Below are 25,702 nucleotides of genomic sequence, written 5' to 3'. Positions count from 1 at the left end.
CGGCCCTCGCCGGGGGCCGAGCAGATGCCCGGGCCGGGCAGGACACGCTCGCGCCTGGGGGGCGGCTGGCAAGGACGGGCGCTGCCGCCGTGTTGCACCCGTGCTGGCGGATGTGCGGGTTACAGACGCCAGCAGCACCTTCCCCGGCAGCCGGCTGCGTCAGGGGCCGTGCAGCCCTTTCCCAGGCTGCCGCTGCACCAGATGGCACCAGATGCCACAAGGATGGGCTCACTGCCTCGGTTTGCTGCCTTCGCCACGGTGGCCTTGGCAGCAGCGAGGGGTCTGTCCCGCTCTGCAGCAGCAGCCGGGAGCCCTGCACGCTGCTGCAGGCCGGGCCAGGGCAACGGTGGAGGGAGGCTGACAGGAGCAGGGTGCGCGGGCCGAGCCGCGGCTGGTGCCGGGCGATTTGCACGAGCCCCGGCGCGGAGCAGGAGCGGTTCGAGCGTGGCGGTGGCCGCCCGGGATCCCTCGCGGAGGCAGCACGGAGGCCCGGCTCGGCCGGCGCGGCGCAGCGGGACGCGCACGCTGCGATTTGTTTGCCCAGACTCGGGAGCCAGCCGCGCTGGGGGGGCGAGGAGGATGGGCTGTCTGAAGCGGCTGGCCAGCTGCCAAGCCGCCGGGCTGTTTCTGGCAGCAGCGGGGAGGAGAGAGATGTGCCAGGCTGCGAGGGAGCGGGGGAGGGGGGCCGAGCCGTCCTCGCCTGCTCCGAGGCGAAGGTTACCTTGAACGGCTCCGCGGCCCCGACCCCGCGCCGGCGGCAGCCGGAGTTACGGCTCCGTGCCCGGAGCTGGCTCGCAGGCTGCCGTTCCCTGCTGTGGCCGCAGCTTGGCTCGCGCAAAGCCACCGCGGGGCCCCCCCATCTCTGCAGCAAAGCGGCCCCACACGGTGCCTCCCGGTCGCGGGCACCTCTCAGGCCGCGTCCCCGCGGAGCCGGGGGCTCCCTCAGGCCACGTTTGCTCAGCGCCGCGTGGGCACGGCGAGGGCTGCTGCCCCCCACCACCATGAGCCGGGTCTGCCTCTGACTCACTGTTTTCCCAACAGCTTTGCAAAGCTGATCACCACCACTAAAAATAATTTCCACCTGGCTCTGAAATGCAGCTGGTGCCGGGGAGCAGCGGGCACCGCGCGGCTCTGCCGGGGCTCAGGCCTTCCCTCCCCGCAGCATTAGCTGCCCCAGGCCGCGAGAGGGGCCGAGCCCCTGCTCCAAGCCTGGCTCTAGCAGCTACAAGGTCACTGCAGAGGCTCAGCAGTTGCCATTTCCAAGTCTGCCGTATGCAGGAAGCCCCAGCGAAGGATGCCCCCGAGCTGGGTGCTGGGCCAGGCAGGAGCCTTGCTCCGGGGCTGGATGGAGCCCCGGCCGCGCGTGGGCGAGGGCCGCGGGCTCAGCTGGCCTCGCAGCTGCGCCGTTCAGAGCCGTGCACTTACGAATACGCACGGGGAAGATGGTGGTAGCGCTCCCGCGCGCCAGCATCTGCCAGCCTTCGCCCTGAACTTCTCCTGCCATTTCAGACGCACCTCGGTGGGTTTCCAACCCTCCCTCCCCTTCTCCGATCAGTGCCTGCCCCCCCCTCTGCCCCGCGCAGAGGGCTGAACCCCAACCCCAGTCCAGCCCTGTGTAAATTCTTCTCTCGCCTGGGGCCCCAGTGTTGTTGACGGTGGTGGCAGGTAGCACGTCAGAAACCAGCTCTGTAACGGAGCCGACTCAAACCTCAGAGCCGCAGACAGCAGCTCCAGCAGCAGCAGGGCCTCCAGCACAGCCTCAGCCCTGCGGCGACAAGGTGGGAGCCCGCAGCACCCGTCTGTCCCGTCCCACCTCTCCTCCAAGCCACCTATGGCAGGGTCACCCCTGCTGACTCTAACAGCATAGCCTTGGTGGGAGAGGGGCAATAACCTGCTCTTCTCCCTAAAGCAGTTAGCTTGGCCTCGGCTCTCTCCACCCGCGCAGCGAGGACACATGTGGCCAGCACCAGTGAGGCTCTTCTACTTCATTTTTATTTCAAGTCGGAGCATGTCAGCTCTGCCTTCATCATGCTCAGGGTAGCAGGAAAGAGCGCAGGAAAGCACAGGGAGCAGTGTCAAGAGCAACCGGAGCCCAGGCACTGCCGGGCACCGACTCCAGGGAAGCTACCAGCTCCTTCTCTCCTAGCAAACAAACTGCATACTGGCTGTGTGCCCTCCAAGTTCCCTTGCTGTCCCCCCCACCAGGTTCCCAACTGTGCACAAAAGTGTGTGAAAAAGGACATTTGCTCTCCTGCAGGAGCTCACCTGGAAGTGGCTTCCCCTCAATGGGGCCAGAGCAGAGAAACTGCCTCCCTTCTACCTCCCCGCTGCTTCATTCCCAAGCCCTGCGCTCCCAGGGCACAGGAGATCCCAGGCAACAGCCCCCAAGGGGAGCATGTCCCTGTTCATCCCAGCTGCGCACAACCTGTGGGGCACATGGTGCCAGGAGGCCCCAGGTGTGGATACGGTATCTGCACCCAGCATGTGGGCTGCAGCTCAGCGCAGCTGAGACACCACCGCTGCGGAAGCGCAGCATGGCTATTACCGGGGAAATAGAGCCGCTGCTGCCTGCGCTTCAGCTAGGGAACCGAGCTCAAGAAACCCACGAGGACAGAGCTGGGCAGCAGCCAGCCCCTGCTTGCAGCCGGCGGCCCCGCACCAGGGCCAGAGCACTCCCTGCTTGTGCTGGATGTGAGCCATCGAGCCATACCTGACCCTGCACCGGGCAAGGGACATGCCAAGAACATGGGGCCCTGCTGGCAGGGCAGAGCAGCCATCTAAGCCCTCCTACTGCTCCAGTCAGAGGGCAAAGGCCATGGGAACAACAAACACAGGTTTCACTAACCACTAGATTTCTTCTCTGAAAAGAAGAGCTATATGAACACGCTGCCTGGGACGTCTAGAGTCCAGAGGCAGCAGGGAGAAAGCACGTGAGCCCTGGACACTGCAAAGCCAAGGACAAGGCTGCATTCCCAGTACAGCCCTGGTTCTGTAGCCCTGGACATCCCTCCAGGCTCAGTGGTGGCCATCTTCACCCAGCGAGCGCTGCAGGTCCCAGAAAGGGCAGGCGAGGTCGCTAGAGCCATTTACTGTGTCTTGTGCTCAGCCGGTGCGTCCAGACTGTCTGTGTGGGTGTCCTCCATGCCAAAGTCACTCCAGTGAGGGAAGGTCTCTAGGCAGCTTGGACCCTGTGGGCTTCCCAGGCCAGCACAGCTAGAATGAGAAAACAGGTCAGAATGGAGAAAGGATCCAAGGAAGATGCAGGGCCCTGGCCACACAGAGCAAGCTGGGGTTCCCATGTGTCTCCAAGTTATCTGCAGCTGATTTGGTGCAATCCCTTGTGCCCAACAAAGGCCACTTTCCTTCTGCACAGCCCCACGGCAGCCCCCTGCTCTCAACCAGCTAGCCCAGCCACGGCAGCAGCCACTCACCCTCGCATGAGGGCCTACAGTAGGAAGGAGAAGACTGCCACTGGAGACAGGGAGGTGGTGCCAGCAGGAGCCTGGGATGTAGGAAGCCACAGTGCCTGGACACCTACCCATTAGCTTGGGCTGCTGTGTTCCCTCAACCCCCCCCTTTGTAAACCAGAAAGGCTCTATTTAAAAACAGATCTCTTGCTGGAGTCCAGACACCTTTTTCTTCCTACTATTTGAAAACCAAGATGAAAAAAAACTACAGGGACTAGGTGGTGCAGAAGGCCAGACAGAGTCTCCTGGTAAGCAGGTAAACATGTCATTGGAGGAGCAGGGGACCCAGAGCACGTCTGCCAGGTGCACCAGGCTGCCAGCAAGCACAGCCAGGGACCCAGCGCCTGCTGCAGGACCCGTGCGTTAGCCAGGACACATGCGGGTGATGTCTGTGCTTGTTTAACTACTTGCAGGGAGCTGCAGTGGTGGCACCTTCAGGATGCTCTCCCTCATCGTGTCCGTCACCTCCCCAAGTGCAAAACACCCTTGACTGCCTGCATGAGAGTAGCAGCCTCACAGCTCCCGCTGGGAAACACCTGGTTAATTCCTCAGCACACGGTAAGCGCTCTGAAGAGCGTGAGGAATTGCACAACCCACTCATGCTACAAGGACCAAGACAAAATGCACAGAAAGCCTGAGCTCTGAAAGCCTCCAAAGGTGCCTTGCTCCCCAGAGATTAATGGAGGAAAGCATCTAAAGACTCCTCTAAATCTCAGCTTAAGTTCTTCCAAGAGACTCGAGCTCTTCTCTGCTAAGCCTCGGCAAAGGCCAGAACAGGTCAGACACCCCCAGGGAGCCTGGAGAGCAGTACAGGAGAATGCTGGGGAGCCTGAGATGTCTGGCTCCCTTCGTCTAACCACCACGAATCCTGCCCATTCAGCATGCAGGGCTGGGGGGACACATGCCACACTTAATTCCCTTAAATGCCTGTAACAATGATGGGACAAGCAACTCAAAAAGGGTCATGGATCCCTAGAAAGCCCAGCAGCTCCGTCTTTCATGGCAGGGGCTGTTTCCTCTTGGTGAAACTTCCTTGCACAGACACCAGACATTTCAAATCAGGCTGTAGCCAGCCTCACAGCTGCAAGCACTGACGAGGGAAGGTACAGAGAGCAAGTCACCGAGTGGCTCAGAGCACTGCCATCAGCACGCCCTGCTTGAGCCAGCACAGAGCAGCTCGAAGCACAAAGGAGCTTGGGTCTGCCCAGCTCGTGCTACCTCTGGGCCAGAGTCCTTCCCCACCTGCATTACCTGCCGTGCAGGTCTCCTCCTGGCAGCAGCATGGGGCGAGTCTCTTCCTCCTGCACCCAGCCACAGTTGGACATGGCATAGTGCAGGATGGCTTCTGTCACTGTCAGCGAGCCCTGGCCTTGCACACACGCCTCTATCTCGGGCACTGAGAGCTGGCTCTGCAGGAAGAGGTGCAGCCGGCTGTCGGAGAGGAGGACCACGTTCTGCACAACCCTGCACACAGACAGAACAAGGCAAGAGTGGTGCAGGTCCCCAGAAGCACAGAGCACACGCAGGGTATGGGAGGTCCTGCCCATCTGACAGCTCGTGGGCCCCATGCGGCCAGGGCGAAACACTGACTGCTCTACATCCAGCTCGCAGCCAGCATCAGCAAAGCAAGACTGGAGCAGGAAGTCCTCTCCCTCCATCGAGCCCCAGCAAGGGCATGTTCAAATGCTTTACTCACTTCTCCAGGAACTGCTGTAGCCCCTGTCTCCGCTTCTCAATGAACTCATCCGTGCTGCCCACAAAGAAGGTGGATTTTCCAGGCAGCTCTGGGACTGGCCTGCAGGAACAGAGAAGAAGCAGTTCAAAATTGGGTCACCCCAATGTCACAGCAAGGAGACAGGGGGGGCACTGCAGCAGCATCCAGGACCCCGCTTCGTGCAGGGCTGGATCCCAGGAGCTCAGATAGCCCATTCTCTGCCTCTTTCCATCCACACCATTTGAGAGAGCACATGGGGTCTCTGGGCGACCAGAAACACAGGGTATGGCTGCAGCTGGAGGAAAGGAGGTGGGCACAAGACATGCTTACACCAAGCCTGCATTCTTCTGGAGCTGCCTCCTCAGCCACACAAATTCACGGTACCGGCGCCGCACACATGAGGTCTTGGCAGTAAAGGCCTTGCTGTTGGTCTGCAAAAAAACCATGGCATCAGGGCTGTGGCTCCTTCCATCCCTTTCAAGACAGGCAGACGTGGCCAGACAACACCACTCACGAGACTCACGCATGGCACAAGTGAGCTCTGCAGTTCACCCTCCACCCCCTTGCCAGCTTCAACTCACATGGAGGAAGATTTTATAATCCACATAGGAGTTCCAAGAGCCTTCGTTCTGCACCCGGGGGTCCTGCACACGCACTGTGGTCAGCTCCTGGTGGCACAAACACGGCCTGAGCGCAGGGAGGCAGTGCTCACGGCCCGCACCGGCATCGCCGCCGCTCGCTCACGCAGAGCGGCAGAAGCGGACGAGGGGCAGGGCCTTCATGCAGGACTCAGAGGTGCTCCTGGGTCAGGTACCCACAGCCACCCCTGCCTCATCCTGCTGAACAGGTAACCCACCCACTCCAGCCTGCCCAAGCTGTCTGAGCAGACAGCTCAGATGCCTCCAGCATTTCCCATCCTCATTGCCAGCTACCCCGCAGCTCTGTCTGCCTGGGACCCTGCCCAGCCTTCAGCACCGCTCACCCCTCCAGAGTGCTCAGCCCAAGACCATTTGCTCCAGCAATGCCAAACCCTAGCCAAGGGGAGACAAATCCAACGTTAAAAAGGGTCTTACTTCTTCTCGGTTCTCCAGCATCCTAGAGCCAGAGCCCAGAGGGGAACATCTGTACAGAAGATAAAAGAAAAAGAAGAAAGGATTAGCGAGACAAACAAGATCCAAGCCTCAGTCAGAATCTGCACCAGTCCCCGATGTACCCTGCATCCCCAGGCCAGACATCCTCCAGCTCAGTCCCATCCAACAGCATCCCTCCAGCCCCCACATAGTCATCATCTTGGGTCCTTTCTGCTCAGTCACCACCAAATACCTTTCTACTCCTCTCTCCCCTAAGGGCTGCTGTGCACCAGCACTAAACTCCCATGGGCTCCCGAGGCAATGCTCTTGCTGGAGTGTGCTGGAGACTGCTCAGTGACCACAGCCAGAGCCTGAGGCAGCCCTTTCCTCCACAACTCATCTGCGGGTCATCTCTACCCACAGAGAGGCACCAGGCTCCTGCGGCCCTGTGAGACGGCACTGAAATCCCCGCGCTATAGGCAGAGGCGAGCAGGACTCCAAGCTCAGAGCCTCCCCTTGCTCCTGGGAGACATCCAGCCCATCCTCTCCTCCAGGAGCAGCAAGGTTGCAGCCCACAAGGGAGTCCCAGCAACAGTGCTGGGCACCTGGGAAGGGTTTTAACCACCCAAGGAGGGGAAGGGGACAGCCAGCTCTGAGGCAGCATGCTCTACTGAGAGTAACAAGGTCTCCTGGAAGGCTGGACAACGCTCCCGAAGAGCCCTCATGGCGCACAAAGTCTGTTTGGTCGCGTTGGAGCCATGAGGAGCTGAGCTGGCAGCCCCAGACTGCTGCTGCTGTTTCTCCTTCCCCGGTATAAGTCTGGACAACCTGTTAGCTGGGAACAGCCTCCTCGCCAAACGGCACCAAGCCCCCAGGTTCCCTGTGACACCTCTACCCAGAGCCAGAACCAGCAGTACAGGAAGGAGACAGGCTGGGAGAGCCTGTCCCAGCCCATTCCCCATGCTGCATGGGCAGGTGTGCACTGAAGCGCCGGGGAGCTGGTTCAGCTGGAGAGGAGAAAACCCTGCTTTAATCACACAGATCCTTTTCTTCCTGGCCTCCCTCTCCCTCTGCTGTAGGCAGTCAGCTGCCCAGCATGAGCCCAGCTGGAACATTTGAGCAGGGAAAAACAGCCAGCCCACCCTGGGGTCTGCTGCCAGCCTTGTCCAAGAGACCCAGTGGACCAGTGCTCCTAGGCTGTGAGAGAAAACCTGCTTTTCATCTGCAGACACCAGCTCTGCAGCTGCTGCCACAGTAAGTTTCCCACTAGCACCAGATACACATAGGCCATTTTTCTCCAACTCTTTCACAATTCAGCTGTTGAAGCAACAAATTCAGAGCCTCGGTTTCCCTGTGCAGTTAGATTTCATGTCTGCATTGCAACCATTCTCACTTGCACTCTCCTTCGCCCCCCGACTCCTCCCAGCAGGAAAGGGGGGAGCTGGGCAGCGTTTGCGAAGCCCACGGGGACCTGCGGAGCTGCACAGCGAACCCCTGCCTGTCGGCTCTAGCGCTTTCCCGGCTCAGCCGGGCCGTGAGCTGTTCACGCGCTCCCGTCGCGCAAACCACTTCCTCTGCCACCTCTCTCTGGCATTGCCGGGTCCTGCGGGATGGTGTCAGCCAATTTGCTGCTCCATTACATGCTCCTGTGGTAATTCCTGTTCTGCAACCACACCACGAACAGAGAGCCAGTACTCTGGGGATGGGGGACAGCCAGATAACCCCCCCCCCACCAGTAATAACTGCGTCGCAGTGCAGCCAGTGAAACCCCTCCCAGACACCACACAGACCAAGGCTGCTCATCAGGGGGAGCTGGAAGACCGAGCGTGTTCAGTGTCCTGGTTTCACCTCCTCTAGCTGGATTGTTTGCAACGTGTTTTGGAGCCCCTGGGATGAACCGGCAGCTCAGGACTTTGCCTGTCACAGCTCCGGCTCCCGAGGGACACGGCTGCCTCGTCACCAAGGCAAAGCAACCCTTCACCTGTTCCCAGTTCCTGGAGCCTTGCCTTTTAGGCCATGAGAGCTGCCAAGCGCCAGGCAGCGCTGGAAACACAACCTTTATTTATATGCTCAGATGTGAAGCAAAGCTCTTCTGAGGACAGAGCTAATTTTAGCTGGGACAAGGGGAGGGGTGAGCCACAAACTATGTTTTAAAAAATCTGGCTCCACTGGTTTGTAGGTCCTTTCCGCAAGACCTCAGCCATTCGATTCACACTAGAAAGCACAGAAAGTGTTAATAAACAGTGGAGATGAGTTTCAGGAGAGACAGCAAGGGACCCTGTTTCAGGAGAGACAGCAAGCAGCTTCTGGATATCTCCAAGTAACTGAACTCTTGCTGGAGCTGGGTCAGGCTGCTGCTGTTTCCAATTTGAGCTGCAAGGGGGAGGGCAAGGGGAACCTACCAAAAACACAACACTTCACTGCACATGATTCTTCCCCCAGAGAAGGAGCCAAATGTGACATTAGTCACTTTGCTGAGTGCAATAACAGGGGAGCTCAGCTCCTCCCCCATGCTGGGGGCTGCCATCCAGAACCAGCTCAGCAGCACAACTTGACCATTACGTTCCTCGGCCTCCTCAGAGACATTGCCCTGGTCCTGTTGCTTTTAGAGCTCCTTGCTCTGCGTAACAGCCCTGCTTAGATTAAAAATGCAGGAGGGAGGAGGAAGAAAAAAAGAAAAAACAAAAGACTCAAATCACTTAATGGAATAGCAGAGAACTGCCAGGAAGAGAAATTTAATTTCCCAGCTACTGAGAGGGTGCTCCAAAGAGCAGAGACCCAGGAGGGGCAGACAACTCTCTGCTAATCAGCGAGGAAGTGGACAGGCTGAGGGAGAACAGAGGTGGGTTAGTCAGAGAGCAGCAGCACTCACAGACCCCGGCAGCCTGGGGCAGAGGGACCAGCTGGTAATCAGGAGCCTCGGGCAGAGCTAGAAAGACTAGTTTGCACCAGGACACTGGAATTTGGCTTGGAGGCCTAGCATATCACAAAGGTTTAATTATTTGTTTAAAGATGACCTGGGAAGCAGCACTCACGTCTTTTACCCATAGTTTCATTTAGCATTGTACCAGGAAATGCATAATCTCATTTAAGCTTTATTTAGAGCTAATTGATCTTAATTTGATAAATCAACTTAAACCAAATGGAGAAGGCAGCTTGGAATTAGCTTTAAACAGTGATGCCAAATCCTCCTTTGGAGTTTTTGCTTAAGGCCTCAGTTTAAGGGGCCCTGGGACACAGGGTTTGTGTTTGGTTTAGTCTTCCTCCAATTTGCATTTTAGTGTTTTCAGGGCTGACACTTTCAGTGCCTTCTACCTGGAAGGACAAGAGAGTTGGGAGCCAAATTTAAACCCCATTATCTGAGCAGCCTCATGACTTCTAACCTCATTTCGAGGCTAGCTTCTGACTCCAGAGTGACTGGCAGCAGCACCGAGGAGGAGTTTCTGCACTGTCTTCCCACAGGCAGACCAAGACTGGGCTTAATCCGTTTAAAAATCAGTCAGCACAGCTCAGGATATGACAAAGCCTTCGTTTTTAACGGAACAGAGAAGTGGTCCAACTCCACACTGCCAAGTCAGCCCCATACACACACTTCTTAGAGATAAAGTGTTTGTTGTTATCTTTTGCTCACTGACTTTTATCTGCCTGGCTGACTCAGACACATCCTTAGCGGTCTGTAACCCTCCTTGCCAGCGGGGTTTGCATCGAACACTCTTGTCTACCAGCACACTTCAATGCCCACGTCATGCATCTCCCGACCTGCAGCTCTGCACCCCCTCCGGGACCAGAGGAGACCCTCCCTCCCCCAGAGCTGCTCCCCGCACAGCTCCAGGCCAGCCCGCTGGTGGCCCGAGGTGTCACTTCCATCCTTGCCAGAAACAGAAGGACTCCAGGCCCAAACTGAATTCCAGTTTAGCTTTGAGTTTTGAGGAAAGCTTCACAGAAGAGTTCCACAGCAGGAGAACAAACAAACAAAAACAAGTCCATCTTGTTTCTGCTTTTACTTGTCACACTTGGACAGAGTAACGAACTGGATTTCCATTCGAAAGCAGACCTCGGGGAGATTTTCTGAAATTGTCTTCCCTTCTAGTAGGGAAAGGGCTCCACATCCAAACACCCCCAGAAAGGATTTCCCTGCTTCATCCTTTCCAAATGGAACGAGATTTTGCCAAACAGACAGATGCCATACATACACCTAGACGAGGCACCTATACACCCTGTGCAAGCAGGGGCTGGCTGTCGCCCGCTCTGTGCCCCTCCAGGACAGCACTCGGAGCACCATCAAAGTTGCTATTTCCCATGTTTTACGCAGGCAGGGGACGATTCTGCTGCGAGGCGGTTACCCCCGCACAGCTCCCCAGCAGCAGGGGCCGCGGCAGGTAAGGGGGTCCCTGCCCTCCGCGGTCACAGCCAGGGCAAAGCCCTCGTCCCGGTGCCACCCCCGGGGACTGGCAGGGCAAGACCCCATCCTAGCGCCACCCCGCAGGACGCTGCCAGCCTCAGCGCCACCCCCAGGGGCGGCACCAGGGCAAGGGTCTGCCCCACCGTAGCTCTGTCCCAGGCCACCCCCCACCCCGAGCCAGGCCCCATCCCAATACCCCACCCCAGCCCCCCAGGGCCAGGCCCCTTCCCAGTACCACCCTACTAGGGCCAGGCCCCATCCCAATACCCCCCCACCAGTCCCCCAGGGCCAGGCCCCATCCCAGTACCACCCTACCGGGGCCAGGCCCCATCCCAGTACCACCCCACCGGGGCCAGGCCCCATCCCAGTACCACCCCACCAGTCCCCCGGGGCCAGGCCCCATCCCAGTACCACCCTACCGGGGCCAGGCCCCATCCCAGTACCACCCCACCAGTCCCCCAGGGCCAGACCTCATCCCAGTACCACCCTACCAGGGCCAGGCCCCATCCCAGTACCACCCTACCGGGGCCAGGCCCCATCCCAGTACCACCCTACCGGGGCCAGGCCCCATCCCAATAAGCCCCCCTCAACCCCCCAGGGTCAGGCTCCGTCCCAGTGCTCCCCCTGCCCAGGGCCAGGCCCCATCCTGGGGGCGCCCCCATCCCAGTGCCCGGTCCTCAGCGCAGCCCACGGGGCAGCCCACGCTCCTCCCTGCCCCGGCTCCGGGAGGATGGGGAGAGTTCGCACAGCCCCCGCAGACCCCCCTCACCTCCTCCTGCCGGACGCGGCCCCTTTAAGCCGACGCGGCGGCGCGGCGGCCTTATAGCGAGGGCAGCGAGTTTCCCCTTCCGGCGCGGCGCGGGGCGCTCTGGGAGCTGCAGTCCGCGCCGCGGGGGGCGGGGGAGCGAGCCGGGCTCCTTCCGCGCCGCGCGGGGGTCGCGGTGAGCGGGCTCCGCCCGCGCGTTTCTCCGGTGCCAGGGCCGAGGCGGGCCGGGCCGGGCCGGGCCCGACTACAACTCCCGGGGTGCTTAGCGGCGGGCGGGACTACAACTCCCATGGTGCCCCGCGGCCGGGGGCGGTGCTTGCGGGACTACAGCTCCCATGGTGCCGGGCGGCCGGGGCGCGGGACTACAGCTCCCATGGTGCCGGGCGGCGGCGCGGGTCGCGGCGCAGGCGCGGTGCGCGCGGCGGGCGCTGGGGCTGGCCGGGCTCTTTTGTTCGACGGAGGCGGACGGAGAAGCCGCCAGGCCCGCGGCGCCCGCCCGACGTGCCGCGCCCGCCGCCGCCGCGCCCAGCAGGCCCCTTCCCCTCCGGTGCCGTTGGCGGGGCTGTGCAAGGTGAGCGGGGCGGGCGGGGGGCGCGGCGCGGGCCCGGGCCCGGGCCCGGGCGGGGGGCGGCGGTGTCGGGGGGGTGCAGGGATGGTGTCGGGGGGGGAATGGAGGGGAGACTTTGGTATTCGGGGCGCCGGGAAGGGGTGTGAGTGCAGCGATGGTGGTTGGGGTGCGAGTTTGGGGGGGATTCGGTATTTATGGTGCTGGGAGTGGGGGGCAGTGGAGGGATGGTATTTGGGGTGTGAGTATGGGGGGATTTGGGTATTTAGGGTGCTAGGAGTGGGGGCAGTGGAGGGATGGTATTTGGGGTGTGAGTATGGGGGGATTTGGGTATTTAGGGTGCTAGGAGTGGGGGCAGTGGAGGGATGGTATTTGGGGTGTGAGTATGGGGGGATTTGGGTATTTAGGGTGCTAGGAGTGGGGGGCAGTGGAGGGATGGTATTTGGGGTGTGAGTATGGGGGGATTTGGGTATTTAGGGTGCTAGGAGTGGGGGGCAGTGGAGGGATGGTATTTGGGGTGTGAGTATGGGGGGATTTGGGTATTTAGGGTGCTAGGAGTGGGGGGCAGTGGAGGGATGGTATTTGGGGTGCGAGTATGGGGGGATTTGGGTATTTAGGGTGCTAGAAGTGGGGGGCAGTGGAGGGATGGTATTTGGGGTGTGAGTATGGGGGGATTTGGGTATTTAGGGTGCTAGGAGTGGGGGGCAGTGGAGGGATGGTATTTGGGGTGCGAGTGTGTGGGGGTTCGGTATTTAGGGTGCTAGGAGTGGGGGGCAGTGGAGGGATGGTATTTGGGGTGCGAGTATGGGGGGATTTGGGTATTTAGGGTGCTAGGAGTGGGGGGCAGTGGAGGGATGGTATTTGGGGTGCGAGTATGGGGGGATTTGGGTATTTAGGGTGCTAGGAGTGGGGGGCAGTGGAGGGATGGTATTTGGGGTGCGAGTGTGTGGGGGTTCGGTATTTAGGGTGCATGGAGTGGTGGTGGGGTTGTTGGCAGGGGCTGTGCTGCTCCAAGGGGCTGCAGGGGAGGAAGGAGCAGCGCTTCGGAGCGAGGAGGGGCTGCTGCGCTGGGGACAAAGCTGGGCTGGGAGGGAGGTTTGGGGAGAGGGCTGGAGGAAGCTGAGGGAGGTGCCGAGGCACTGGGCTGGGGGAGCCCTGCCTGGGGGCACGAGGTGCCTTTGGGCAGAGGAGGACGGCGTGTGTCGGCGTGCTGGGGAAAGCTGTGCCTTGGGAAGGGTCTGATCCACGAGGAAGGAAACGTGGGAGTACGGAGCCACTGCAGAGGGTGTGGGAAAAGGAGGCCTGGCTGGGGGCGAGGGCTGCGGGAGGGGGGCCGCTGCCCTGGCTGAGGGGAAGCCCATTTGGATGGGAAGGTGCTTTAAGAACTGGAGTAGAGGAGGGGAGGGACGCATTTCCTGAGGGGAGAGTTTCAAGAAAAGAACGAGGCTCTTGGGGGCTGGGAAAGGAGGAGGAATTAAGGCTGAGACCCCTCTGGAAATGAGGAGGGGATGACTGTCGGCTTTTTTTTGGGGGGGGGGGGGGAGAGTGAGCGGGAAGCTGCTGAGAAGGCTGCAGGAGGGAGGATGGCAGAGATCTGCCTGGGCGATCCGGGAGGTCGGGGGGGGCTGCGAGGGTGGAGGAGAGCTGATCGGGAGCGGATGTGAGGCTTTGGAGCGAGGGAGTGCTGCTGGGGTGGGGGCTGGGGGGTGTACGTGAAAAAGGGAGATTGTGGTTGGAAGCTGGAAGCAGAAACGGCCCTGGGGAAGGGGAGGGGGAAGTGCAGCAGGGCCGGAGCTCCACCGCAGCCCGGGGTGGGTGTCAGCGAGCTGCCCGGTAGGAAGGGCTTTCTTTGGCCTCTCTGGACGGGGAGGAGATTTGGGAGCAGGGGCAGCTGAGGTGCACTTGGGTTAGGAGTCATAAACATGTGCGGTAAGTGTAGGACTTCTGGTAAGGGAAAATGATGGAGCTGAAATGGGATTTGCCTCTGCAGGCAGGAAGTGTCGTTCTGCTGAGAAAGTGGAAGCAATGGCATTACCCCAGGAGCACAGGGTCTGGTTGGGTGGGAAGCAGCAGGGTGACTGAGGAGTTTTGCTGGGGGAAATAGTCTGAAGCTGACCTACTCCCATGCAATCCAAAGGAGGAGATGGCAGAGACTGGAAGTGACCTGAGGAGTAGTATGGGCAGGGAGGCAGAGCGTGAGCATGAGAGGTGTCTCGGAGATGGGGAAGATCTCTGGGTGTTGGGGATGAAGGATTTGCAGGTGACAAGCACATATGCTGTCCCTAAATTGAGAGAGATCAAAATAAATGAACTTCCTAGCTGAAAAATTACAGGCTCTATCTTTGAAAAGCTTTATTAACTTAAAAAAAAAAAAAAACTCTTGTGTGAGAGAGAAGGAAGGTATTTGTGATAGGTAAGTTTGCAGTTGATGGTCCCTGCTGGGTTTGCAGCCTCAGCATAGCTTCCTATTAGTACTTGAGATTTCAGTGGTAAAAATGATGAGAAACAGATGTGGCTGCTCTGACTTCAGTGTCCAACACAAGTGAAATGCAAAAATAACCAGGGGAGTGGCCTGTGAACCCCCGCAGTCAGCCTTGTCGACTTGAGGTGCTAGAAGCCTGGAGGAAGAAGCACGTGTAGCTGCTGAGAGGAGATGCATCCGGACGTGGTCCCTGTGTCTCTAGGCGTAAGTGTTGACTGAGGAAGGCGCTGCGAGGCTGAGGGCTGCTCTTGAAGCAGGAGGATCCTGGAAAGCTGGGACACTTAGGACAACATTTTCTCGTCCTCATACACAGAGAAGAACACAAATTCATGCTCTGTTAGCATTTATCTGATCTGAGGGAGTTCAGAAATTCTGTCTGCCTTCATATACGTGGTGAACGTAAAATTCCTATCTTTGTGACTGGAGTTTTTATTTCATGTTCCCTTTTTCTGTATAGGGGAACTATTTCTACTGTTGTTTGTGTAGTTCTCTACGTCCAGAGGTATATTCTCTTGTTGTGGACTGTGATTTTAACTGGAAATTATGTGGATGTGCTTTCAGGTTGTGGTGGTGTGGTGTTTTTTCGGTTTGGTCTCTGCTCAAAGACTTGAGCTTTCACTCAAACTTTCTAGAAGTGTTTTCTGCTGTTTTCAGATTCTGGAGAGTGGAGGGCTTAATATGCTTGTTCCCACTTCAAAAGAAAGATGCCTGCTGCCTTTTCCTGGCGTGTGTGGAATAAACTTGGCATGCTTATAAGTCTTTAAAGAGATGTGTGATGCTAGCCAAGTTTGAGAAAGGCAGGAGGAGGAAATGTTTTAAGTTTAAAACTCATTAATGTTGAACTGGACTGTTAATCCTTTAAGATTCAGTTAATGGAACTAGTCTGTGTTCAAATTAAATCTCTAGGTCTTTGCGTTTTTCTTATGCTGGCCTTTGTTTCCGTAGTTAAACTACAAAACTTTCTGCTGAAAAATTTGTGCAAGGCATCTTAGAAGGATATTAGGTAGAACTTTATGATCTTCCCTTCCAGCTAAAGGGAGTGACTTGTCTGGTAATGGTTTCACTACCTGGATGCAGTTCTCCCGAAGATCTCATGAGACAAGCGTGTGCTTTGCTCTGATTTATGGCAGTGATGTGCCCACGCTGTCGACTCTAGCTCTTGCTCCTCTCTCTGCTACTCCTGTCCCAATAAAGCAGGCTCTTGTATGCACCTTTGCACTGGGCCTCTTTATTCATGACCTTTTATTGCTGTTTAAATTCAAGTGTTTTAGATGTGTCCTGTATCATTTTCCTCATAGCTGAAGTTATTCGTTCAATCTTCCACTATTCTGCTTTCCTCTTCACAAAGGATTCCAGCTTTGCCCTGAGCTTTAGATGGTAAGAAGCATCAAAAGGTAATGGAAAGTTTTAGCATAGACCCATCCTGAATTTGTCTCAAAATCATATTTTTCAGTATAAACCCAACTGTTTTCACATGATAAGTATAGAAAATTAAAGCTGATTTGAAGGAAAAATGTACTACAAGTGAGATCTCTTTGGGCTGGAATAATCAGCCCTAAATTCTGTAGACAAAAGCAGTTTTCCCAGAAACATGGTAGGTGTTGTCCACCCTTGCCAAAAGGTATAGACAAAATGAAGTGACTTTGTTCTGTACTTCTGTGTGTAAGCACTCAGTACGAGTGAAATACATTTATTCCACAGCTCCAGCAGTGAAAGAGCAGAGTACAAAGCAAATTTGTGCTGTGCTGCCTTTCAGACCAGATGAGGGTTGTTCAACCGCTGCTTCTTTCTCCTGAGACTAGAAGGCAGCCAGTAGTTTGGGTGGTTGCAGCTAGTTTTCAGTAATTAAAATTGCAGGGTTTGGATGTTCCCAGTCACAAAAGGCTGAAATCTTTGGTTCCCCAGAAGCATTCCTGGCTTGGAGGAAAAGGGTGTGGGTGGGTGGGGGCAGCAGCTTAGATGCTTTGCAGATAAAGCCATGTGCTAAGTTCAAACTACCCCTGGGGGCTGAAGTCCCTTTCTCGCCCTTTTGCTGCGTTCTTGACTGCAGTGCAGCGCCAGACCTGTGCAGCAGCTTGTCTCTGCTGCTGGCTCAAAAGCTAAAATCTCCACCAGGTCTGGCAGCGAATTCGGTGCCGTCTGCGCGCGCAGGCGAGATCCTCGCGACACGCGGGAGGTGGCGCAGGCCCGTGGAGGGGGGCGACACTGGTACTCTGTGGTATCCGTGCCCGTAACAGGAACAGAAAAATGTCTGCTGGAAGAAGCCGGAGGGACGGGCCCAGGGCGACTGGGGAGCCAGTGTGCCGAAGGCTTAAGGATAGTTGCTGCCACTCTGTGCTCCTGGCCTTGGACTTGCATCTTCTCTGCCCAGGACTTACCACAACAAAATGATGGATCCGCAGTGCAGTTCTTTCCTTGCCTTGTTCTCCTATGTTTCTCCTTTTCCAGGTAACTCTTTCCACGCCTGCCTGTCCTGCACCACCTCTGGCTTTAGCGACTCCCGTCTGAGCTCGTCTTGGCCAGGCTCTGCTGGTAGGCTTAGACTCCTTGATCCAGTTTCTTTCTTAGGAAGCCTACTAAGTGGCCTGGTAATCTTGCTGAGCATCCTTAGGTACTTTATAAAAACAAGGCCCCCTCCAAGTGATAAGCACAACATTTTTTGGCTAAAATCCTTTTGTCTGCTGTTGAAAAGAATTCCCTGCCAAGAGAGGGAAACCCCAAGCTCTTGCCCCTCCAGGCTCTCTGCTTTGGAGGAGTTCGTTTGCCAGTTGCAGTTGAGGCAAGCTGGTGGAAATCCTCCCTGCCGTGGCGTGCTCGTCCCTGCCCCCTTCCCTCCCCGAGCGCGGGAGAAAGGAATTGCCTGAAGAATTCCGGAGTGAAACACGATCTCCCGGCTTCCTGCTGCAGCGCTGGCTCCTTCTCGGGGATTAGAGGCCGGCGGCCCAGGCTTTGCAGTGTGCTGCACACCAGCTGAGGCAGTGCCGAGCAGCCTGGCCTCCTCGGGAGGCCACAGGCAACCTGGAGCCTTGCTGCTTTGGGGTCGCCTCCGTCTGGCGTCTGATTAAAGACCCTGTCAGTGTAGTTCAGAAGGGAGAAGCCTGTCTGATGCATGGTCTCATATGGCTTCATTCTGGTGGGCTGTTTCCAGCTTTTTTTCTTTTTCTTTTTCTCCCCTGTAGAATAGGACATAAAAACCTTGTCCCTGGAGGGCTGAGTATTCTCTGGTATTTAATATGAGATCCGTGAAGGAAGAAATGCCTGTCTGGGAATATGCCTAGTGCCACTCCCGGCTGGTCTTCACATGGCAGGGAACTTCTTAGCTCTTCATTAAATACTTAAAGCAGGCTTGGTGTCCACCTTTGGGTGACACTGCGGCTCTGCAACCACAGGTGAGCACGAGCAGTACCAGAACAAGCTCTTCCCTGGTCCTGTCTGCTCCTCAGAACCTGCAGCCTGTTTAGCTGCTGACCCCTGTTCTCAGACCACTGCTCAAAAAAAAAAAAAAAAAAAAGAAAAAAAAAAGGCAAGGGAGAAACCTACTGCTGGACGTGAACAGAAGAAGGAGACTTGGAACACAAAGCACTTGCTCTCAGGCATTGAGACCTTCAGTTTGCTCAGTGATTATTGAACACCCTGCAATGGTTGAATCTACTTTGGTCTGGCTTTTATTGCTGTTTTTTTGCCCGGGTCTGTAAGCAGCCCAAGCACAAGGGGCCAGGGGAGGGGAAAGTGTTCAAGTATTTTGCCTTCTGCCCCTCCACCCCCATTGCCATCAAGCGCAAGGCTCGGTGGGTTACGTCGAGGCTGCACGTGCAGAGGTGGAGGGTGAAGGGAGGATGTCTGCCTACCGGCGAGCACCGCACAAGGCACCGTGTGCTGAGGAGAGGAAACCCCAGCACGGACACGGCTTGTACGCCAAGGTCAGGTCGGAAGAAGCAGTGCCATAGCAGAGTCCAAAATATAAACAAGTTGGTCCGGCGTGTGCCAGATAGAGAAGTGCTTCCTTCTCGCCCTGCCCTTTTCCACGCTCCTTGGCTACCCTCGAGCCCGGGGTACCAGACAGCAGGAGACAGAGGGTGGTCTGTAGCGGGCAGGCGCAGCCGTGCTCATTCGCATCCCCTCTGCTCTAGCTTCTGGTAGTCTGAACTAGTGGGTGTATGTTTTGAGCCTTGTGGGGCTTGTTTTTAAGCCTTCTTCAAACGTGTCACTCTAATGACAGCTGCTCAACTCAGCGCTGTCTTGGACAAAAGGGAGCTCGTCTAGCTGTACCCTAAGAGCTGAGACTGGTGCTTAACTCTGACATCTCCTTCAGTCAGGGTAAAGCTGCAGGATTTTTGTTTTGTTGTAAACCAACACCATTTTCTGTAGACTTTGCCAGATGAAATGTATTCTGCAAGATTCAGGATAACCTGAGCTGCAAAAATTGTCACTCCTAGGAAGGTAATGTTTGACCCACTCGCCAGTCGTTTTGCTTGGCAGAAAATACTGTAACAAAAAAAAGTCATGTTCCTTCGCACTTAAGCAGTGAAAGCTCTCTGGGCAGCTCTTCAGCAGGGTGGGGAGATTAAGAAGAGCTCCTCTGGGGAGGCTACAGAACGGGTATGGGGCAGTTTTGTTTGTGTTGCCCCCTTTGCCCCTGCGACAGCAGCTATAGCAGGTGGGAGCCTCGCAATCTGCGGACCCTTCGGTCTGTTAAAGCAGCGCAGCTTCCCTGGTTCTGTTCAGCATCCTCCACTAAGGCAAACTTCTTTGGAGCAGAAGCTGATGATGAGATCAGAGTATTAGAGGGCTCTGTATTTTTCTTCCTCCTGAAGGAAAAGCCTTTCCCCGGGTCCCCTTCCTGTATGAACTGATGCGCCTTCGGTACGGCCCTTCTGGCAGCCTCCCCGTGGGGCTCTGTGCTGCTGCTCGTGACCCCCTCTGCGGTGCTGGGACCTGTCGGTGTAACTCACATCTCGGGAATGTCTCAAAGAGGCTGCCGAAGAGCGTTTTTGTGGAGTGGTGGCACGCGTACCAAAGTCGCCTGCCGTGCACAGACGTACAGGGCGGTGAGCGGACGTGCTCTTGCACCTTGGGGGTGGACTGCAGTCCCGGGCAGCTGGGGAGGGAGACTCTGGCTCTGGAGGTGCCATGCAGCGGTGCTGCTGCGGGCTGGGTGTGAGCAGGGAAGTGGGGCCTCTCGGTGGGTTTTGGCTCTCCGAGGTGTATCGTTTCAGGCCGGGGGAAGTGCCTGGCTGGTTGGCAGCATGGTTCTTCCTCTGCAGTCTCCCCTCGCACAAGTAGGACGCACAGAACAGCTCTAAGTGCTGCACCTTACCGTGCATTACCTTCACCGGTATGTGGTTTACCTTGGGCTGTGTAAGGTCAGAGAATACTCCTAACCCCCCATCCTTTCTGCTGCTTCCCAGTAAGCACTGGAGATACATGCAGGAATTTTTGACCCTCTGATCAGTTCTGGAAGAGGAGGGAAAAACCCATCTTTTGGGTGGGTGAGTTAGGTAAATATCCCGGAGTGCAAGTGCACAAACCAGCAAAGAAGTGAAAATTGGGAGCTTGCTATCAGGGATTGTGATTTGACTTTAACTTGGATTAGCTATTTATTAACTTTTAATTAATATCAGTGGTGTGTTGTCTCTGCTGCCGTATAGCTTTATAAAAGCTTTCTATGGCTCCAGACAAGGTTGAGCTAAGCTGAGGGGAAGAAAGTTGATGTGTGAGGGTCAGTAAATGAAGAAAGAGGAGAGAGCAGATTGAGAGGAGATGCATGTCCTCTGCAGAGGAAGGACAAGACTTAGAGCAGCTGGCTTAGGGTGCTGCTTCATTTCTGAAGGCTGGTGGACAACACGGGAGCAGTGAGGGTGAGACAGTGGTGTGCAGAAGAGGAAGGCAATATATGAGCAGGGTCAGGCAGAGTCTTGGTGGGGTTGGTGGATGGGGTACTGGGGAGACAAAAAGGCCGAAGCCGCATGTTAAAAAGGTGTTGTGTAAATGTAGCAGCTTCTGCTGGAGATTCCTGTTTACCTGTTGACTGGCAGGACCACTCTGGCCCATCTCTCTGTGTTTCGCCTATTTTGTATGTGCCGGTTTTCTTCAAAAGCAACACTCCAGTGCTGTGCTCTGCGTCTGTATATCCATTGTGCCTGCTTCCTGGCAAAGGCAAACCTGACCTTGACACACGCCTGTGGTTCCTTCGCCTCTTTTAGCAGCGTCGCCCGTAAGCTGAAAAGCTGGCCAGCACAATGGGAAAAAAGCAGAACAAGAAGAAAGTGGAAGAGGTCTTAGAGGAAGAAGAGGAGGAGTATGTGGTGGAGAAGGTCCTGGATCGGCGAGTGGTAAAGGGCAAAGTGGAGTATCTGCTGAAGTGGAAAGGCTTCTCAGAGTAAGTGTCTCCGTGTGTGCCATGTCCAGAGGGCTGGTGCTGCAGGGATGGGTGCTGGGCTGCTCTGACACAAATTTGGGGGTCACGTATCTCTTCTGATAGTGGTTTCCCGAGCTTCTTGGAGCAGGTGGCTTAGTCTCCTTGTCTGCAAAATGTTGCTAACAGGCTAAAGGCAGCCATAGTAACAAAAAGAGCAGTAACCACACATGTCAGGCTCTAAAGCAGGAGAACTGTGTGAACACAGCTAGGTGAGAAAGCCCTGTGCCCTGCCTTGCAAACAGGCTGTCCAGGACACTGGCCCAGTGGGCTTTCTCTCCTCTAACCTAGTGTGAAGCAAGTAGCCAGATAAAATAATACAAATTTATGTCCTGAGAAGGGAAATTAATCTGCCCTGTCTCTGGTCTTCCTGCCCAGATAAGGGCAGAGAACTGTTTCATGAGGCAAGGACACCAGCATCCAGACTTCTGCTTCTCTCGGCATCTCCACATGGCCTAGTGTCTGGGACTTTTCTTGGCAGCGAAAGCTGCAGCGAGCTCTCCTTATGTAAAGCTAATCTGTTGTGTTTGATTGCAGTGAGGATAACACATGGGAGCCAGAAGAGAACCTTGACTGCCCAGACCTCATTGCAGAGTTCCTTCAATCCCAGAAAACTGCACACGAGACTGAGAAGTCTGAGGGAAGCAAACGCAAAGCAGAATCTGACACGGAAGATAAAGGGGAGGAGAGCAAACCAAAGAAGAAGAAGGAGGAGGTGAGGCAGCTTGATAGGAGGGGATTTTCTGTTCACCTCCTTCCCCTATTTTTGGCACGGTGTCAAGTGGTAGAGCAGCCACACTCTAAAACCTTAGTCAAACACTTCTGCTTAGAGAGAAGAATATTCCAATTCTGTGAGGCACAGCTTTTGAAAAGCAATAGCTCTCTGGGGCAGGGATTAGCTCTTCTCTGAGCCAGACCTCCTAGTAAATCTACAGCCAGTTCTAGGACTAAACTGGAAAGAACAATCCTTCATCCAAAAGGGCGCGCAGCCCCTAGAACAGTGAAAGCTGTACTACAACGTCTCTTGAGGAACTGCACAAGGGGTGGAAAAGAGGGCAATGATTGCTTGTCGCTCCTTGAAGAGGGGGAGCGAGGGGGAACGGAGAGCCTCTGGCTTGGGGTGCTCTTAGCTACTTTGGAAAAAGGCCCAGAAAAAGGCTCTGTATCTGGCTTTCACCTGGGGAGCTGCTGAGTCGTAGCCAGCACAAACAGTTTGATCTGCAGGGCCTTGGGATGGTGCAAAACCACAGCCTTGGAAATCAGCTCCACTGCCTGCAGCATGAGTGAGGTGCTCTGCGCTCTCCCCGGGGCCTGTCAGGAGGTCACCGCAGTGCAGCGGTCATACACACCTGCATGGTCTGCTGAGAGGTCCCCGGCCTTAGGCATCATGGTCCAGACATCTGATACGTGGGCCCTTTCTGAATAGCCATCCTGGAGACTAGTGTGCCCTAGTGATCATAAATGGGGCCATGAAAGCCACCCTTTGATGCTACAAGTGGAAATTTTCTCTTTCAGTCGGAGAAACCACGAGGCTTTGCCCGGGGGTTTGAGCCAGAGAGGATCATTGGTGCCACAGATTCCAGCGGGGAGCTCATGTTCCTGATGAAGTGGTGAGTGTGTCTTTGTGTCTGTCACTTCTTCACTTATTCTGTGCCAGAGAGGGAAGGACCTGCGCCTGGGGAGTCCCTGCTACCTGGCATGAAATCTCTCGCGATGGCGCTGCTGCCTGAGGCGACCCTCTGCGCTGAGGCTAACGTGGATGTGAAACGAGCAGGTAGGGCCCTTGGGATTGCGTGGCTCTTAAGATGTCCCCCCGCAGCAGGCGCGAGCTTGGGGAGAGAGAGGGGCATGATGTCATGGCGCGGGCCTCAGGTTCGGAAGGCTGCACCCAGCGGAGAGCCGCGACGATGACCGTGTCCCCCTTCGGCTGTAGTGGAGCAGGGCTTGTCGCTGGCGCAGGTGGGAGCCAAACCAGAGTCAGGCACAGGTGTGGGACTCGTTTGCTTTTGGACTGTCTCAGGAGTACAGAGTGGCTGGGGACAGGCTGCAGCTTTGATTTGGCTTCTCTTCCCTGTCCCTTACAACTCAGAGCTGAACTCACGCCTGAATTTTTGCTGGGTTCACGTGCTGCTTCTCCCTGCTCCAGAACCTCTCGGGGCAATCGCTTGGAACCCCCGAACGGCTCAGGGATTCCTCCGTCTACCTGCTGCTTCTCAATTTTCTCTGGTGTCTGGTGTCCGTTTCTTCCACCTCCCCTCTGCAGCCCCCTAACTTGCACCTCTGCTCTGGCCTGTAGGAAGAACTCTGACGAGGCCGACCTGGTGCCTGCAAAGGAAGCCAACATCAAGTGCCCCCAGGTGGTCATCTCATTCTATGAGGAGAGGTTGACATGGCATTCCTACCCCTCAGAGGATGATGACAAGAAAGAGGACAAGAACTAACCCCTGGCACCCACTCTGGCCAGCCTTTGTATAAAGATCTGAACTGTGGGTTTGAGCAAGAGGGAGAGAACGCAGCTCTACTCGGTTGGGAGCGTAGAGATGGCTGGAGAAGATGCCCTTTGAAGAGACCAGTATGGTTTCTGTGCCCTGCAGCTGCTCAATTGCTCTGTGCAGCTTCATGCTGCGTACAGATTCAAACCAGCCCGGCTTGATTGGGGGGAGGGAAGGGCAGGGGATACCGGGATTTGGGGGGTTGGGATGTTTGTTTCAAGGCTGTCTATTTTGCAGCTTATGGGAGAGGAAACAAAACCCCTTCCATGAAGGACTATCACTGGTGATGGGTGGGCTGGGGAAAGGGAGTGCAGATGGATACTGCTTCTTCTTCAAAGACCATCTCGGCAACCCACAGCCTTCTTCCCAATAGTGTTAACTCTGCATTTTTACGGCGTAGCATGTGTGTAGGTTTTTTCTTTTGCTATTTACTGGTGTATCAGTTTGGGGGGCTGGGGGGAGGGATGTGGGGGAAATGGGTCTCTTGTTTAATTGGGCAGGGAGGGAGGGAGGGAGATAAGGTCTGGTGACAATGTTCTAGATCATTTCCAGATCTTTTTTAGAACCTGAATTAAAAAAGAAAAAAAAAAAAGGCCCAGTATTGGTGACAGAACTAGAGAGACAGGGACACTGATACGAGACTGAAACTGTGAATGTCCAGATCTCTGGAGCTAAGGTCCTCAAAACCCGGAGAGCAATTTTTACAGGGGGTGGGGGGTGATGGGAGACTTGTGAAAATGCAAATTTGTGATTCGTATTGTCCTGAAACAGAACTGCCAGTTACTGACACATGCATTGTATGTGGGAGGGTGGGCTTCAGGGAGGGAATGGATTTTAACCCCTTAAAAGCCTTTCTACCCTTCTTTCCGTTATAAGGTGCTATTTCTCAAAATTAGGGGGAGACTTCTGACTACTTGTTCCTTTTCTCACCTTGATCTGACTGTCCAGCCGGCAGCATTGGGAGCCCTTTAATTGTGTCACGTGGGAGGGAGAGGAAATCAACAACAGCACAAGCAAAATCAATTCCATATTCTCATATAACAAGTGATTGTTTGTAGAAGACCAGATTTTGGCTCTGGAGCCGGATATGTTACCCTGAATCTTCTGAGCTTTTTAAATCAGATTTATTAAAAATACTGAACTATTTAATGTCTGGAGTCATGAGCCCCACCAGACTCCTGGCACCTCCTTGTAGGGTGGTATGTATCTAGACTTGCATTGTACAAACCTTTTTTTAAAAGCATGTGTTTAGGTTTCTGTGAAAACGTTGTTTAAATGTAAAGTACGTGTTTGGATTTTAACTTCATACCAAGCTCTGTCAGTTTTTTGTCTCAATAAAATTTTAGATTTATAATCTTGATTTTTTTCTTCTCTACCTTGCCTCTTCCTCCAGCTCTTTGTGCATGAGATCAGTGACGAGGTGTAGAGCGGGTCGTGGAGGGAAGTTAGCCGGCGCTTGTGGTTTGTCCTGAACCAGGTTAGATCCGATGCAGCCCAGGTTAGCTGGTGTCACTGATCTAGGTGTCGACAGCAACAGGAACTTTGGAGCAGCGGACGGAAGGTTCTTGCTTGTTTTGACTTCCATCTGAAGAGGAGGAGTGTCGTAGAGGTTAGTGTCTAGAGGCCTCAGTCAAGCCTTCCCCTGGAGACGAGAAGACTAGCTGTGAGTTGGGACTTTGGTTGAAGTAGCAAGATGCCGCTGGAGCCGGGTGTGCGCGCTGCACGTGTTCCTGGTCCGGGATCCAACACCAGACTTGCCAGTGACATTGGGTAAGTGACTCTTAGTTCAATTTCTGTTTGAATGTTTAGCAGACTTTGTCATTTTACGTTTATGGACCTTTGGCTACTCACAATGTCAAGTTTTTAAAGTTCTGGCAATGATTCTGGTAACTGTTTAAGTGAGGTCGTTTCCATCTTTAGCCACAAAGTTCTTGGTATGGCCTTGCTAAGAGGCCACGAACTCTTGTGTATGAAGAGGTGAAATCTTGCCTCCTCTGCTCAGTCCATCGACACTCCCTACAGTCGTACGGATGGACCGTAGCAACCTCTACAGCAGAGCCCACGTAGCAGCAGTCGAGAGCTTTCCTGAGAGGTGGGTTGTGGTTGCTGGCTCACCGCTTTGAGTGTTCCCAGGCAGAAGCAGTGAGGTTACTGTGTGGTGCTTGGCACTGAACGGTGGCTCTGCCAACCCATCACTAACAGTTATTGAGTGCTGCAAAACTCTGCAGCCAGTTGAAATCCAGGTTATTCATAACAGCGCAGCCTATACCCAGTGGTATGATGAAGTGTCTTCCCTGCCCCGGCAGCCAGCAGAAGCAGCAATTAAACC

General features: G+C 55.5%; 2 protein-coding genes across 2 annotated transcripts; one reads left to right on the top strand and one right to left on the bottom strand.

Annotated features, from left to right (window-relative positions):
- Positions 1-1,974: 1,974 nt before the first annotated feature.
- On the bottom strand, positions 1,975-16,824 carry SNX11 (sorting nexin 11). Its single transcript, XM_062595355.1, has 8 exons — positions 16,530-16,824; positions 11,423-11,663; positions 6,255-6,303; positions 5,763-5,849; positions 5,512-5,612; positions 5,164-5,262; positions 4,719-4,931; positions 1,975-3,213 (listed from the first exon to the last, which is right to left on the bottom strand). Exons 1-8 carry the CDS (start codon positions 16,822-16,824, stop codon positions 3,087-3,089), a joined length of 1,212 nt encoding a protein of 403 aa, XP_062451339.1. The 3' UTR covers positions 1,975-3,086.
- Positions 11,843-23,824, top strand: CBX1 (chromobox 1). The gene is made up of 5 exons (XM_062595637.1): positions 11,843-11,990; positions 20,670-20,845; positions 21,419-21,596; positions 22,397-22,491; positions 23,178-23,824. Exons 2-5 carry the CDS (start codon positions 20,706-20,708, stop codon positions 23,320-23,322), a joined length of 558 nt encoding a protein of 185 aa, XP_062451621.1. The 5' UTR covers positions 11,843-11,990; positions 20,670-20,705; the 3' UTR covers positions 23,323-23,824.
- Positions 23,825-25,702: the final 1,878 nt, after the last annotated feature.

Source organism: Rhea pennata, chromosome 26, assembly GCF_028389875.1.
Source record: "Rhea pennata isolate bPtePen1 chromosome 26, bPtePen1.pri, whole genome shotgun sequence".
Classification (NCBI taxonomy): domain Eukaryota; kingdom Metazoa; phylum Chordata; class Aves; order Rheiformes; family Rheidae; genus Rhea; species Rhea pennata.
This window is presented reverse-complemented; position numbering and strand designations above follow the sequence as displayed.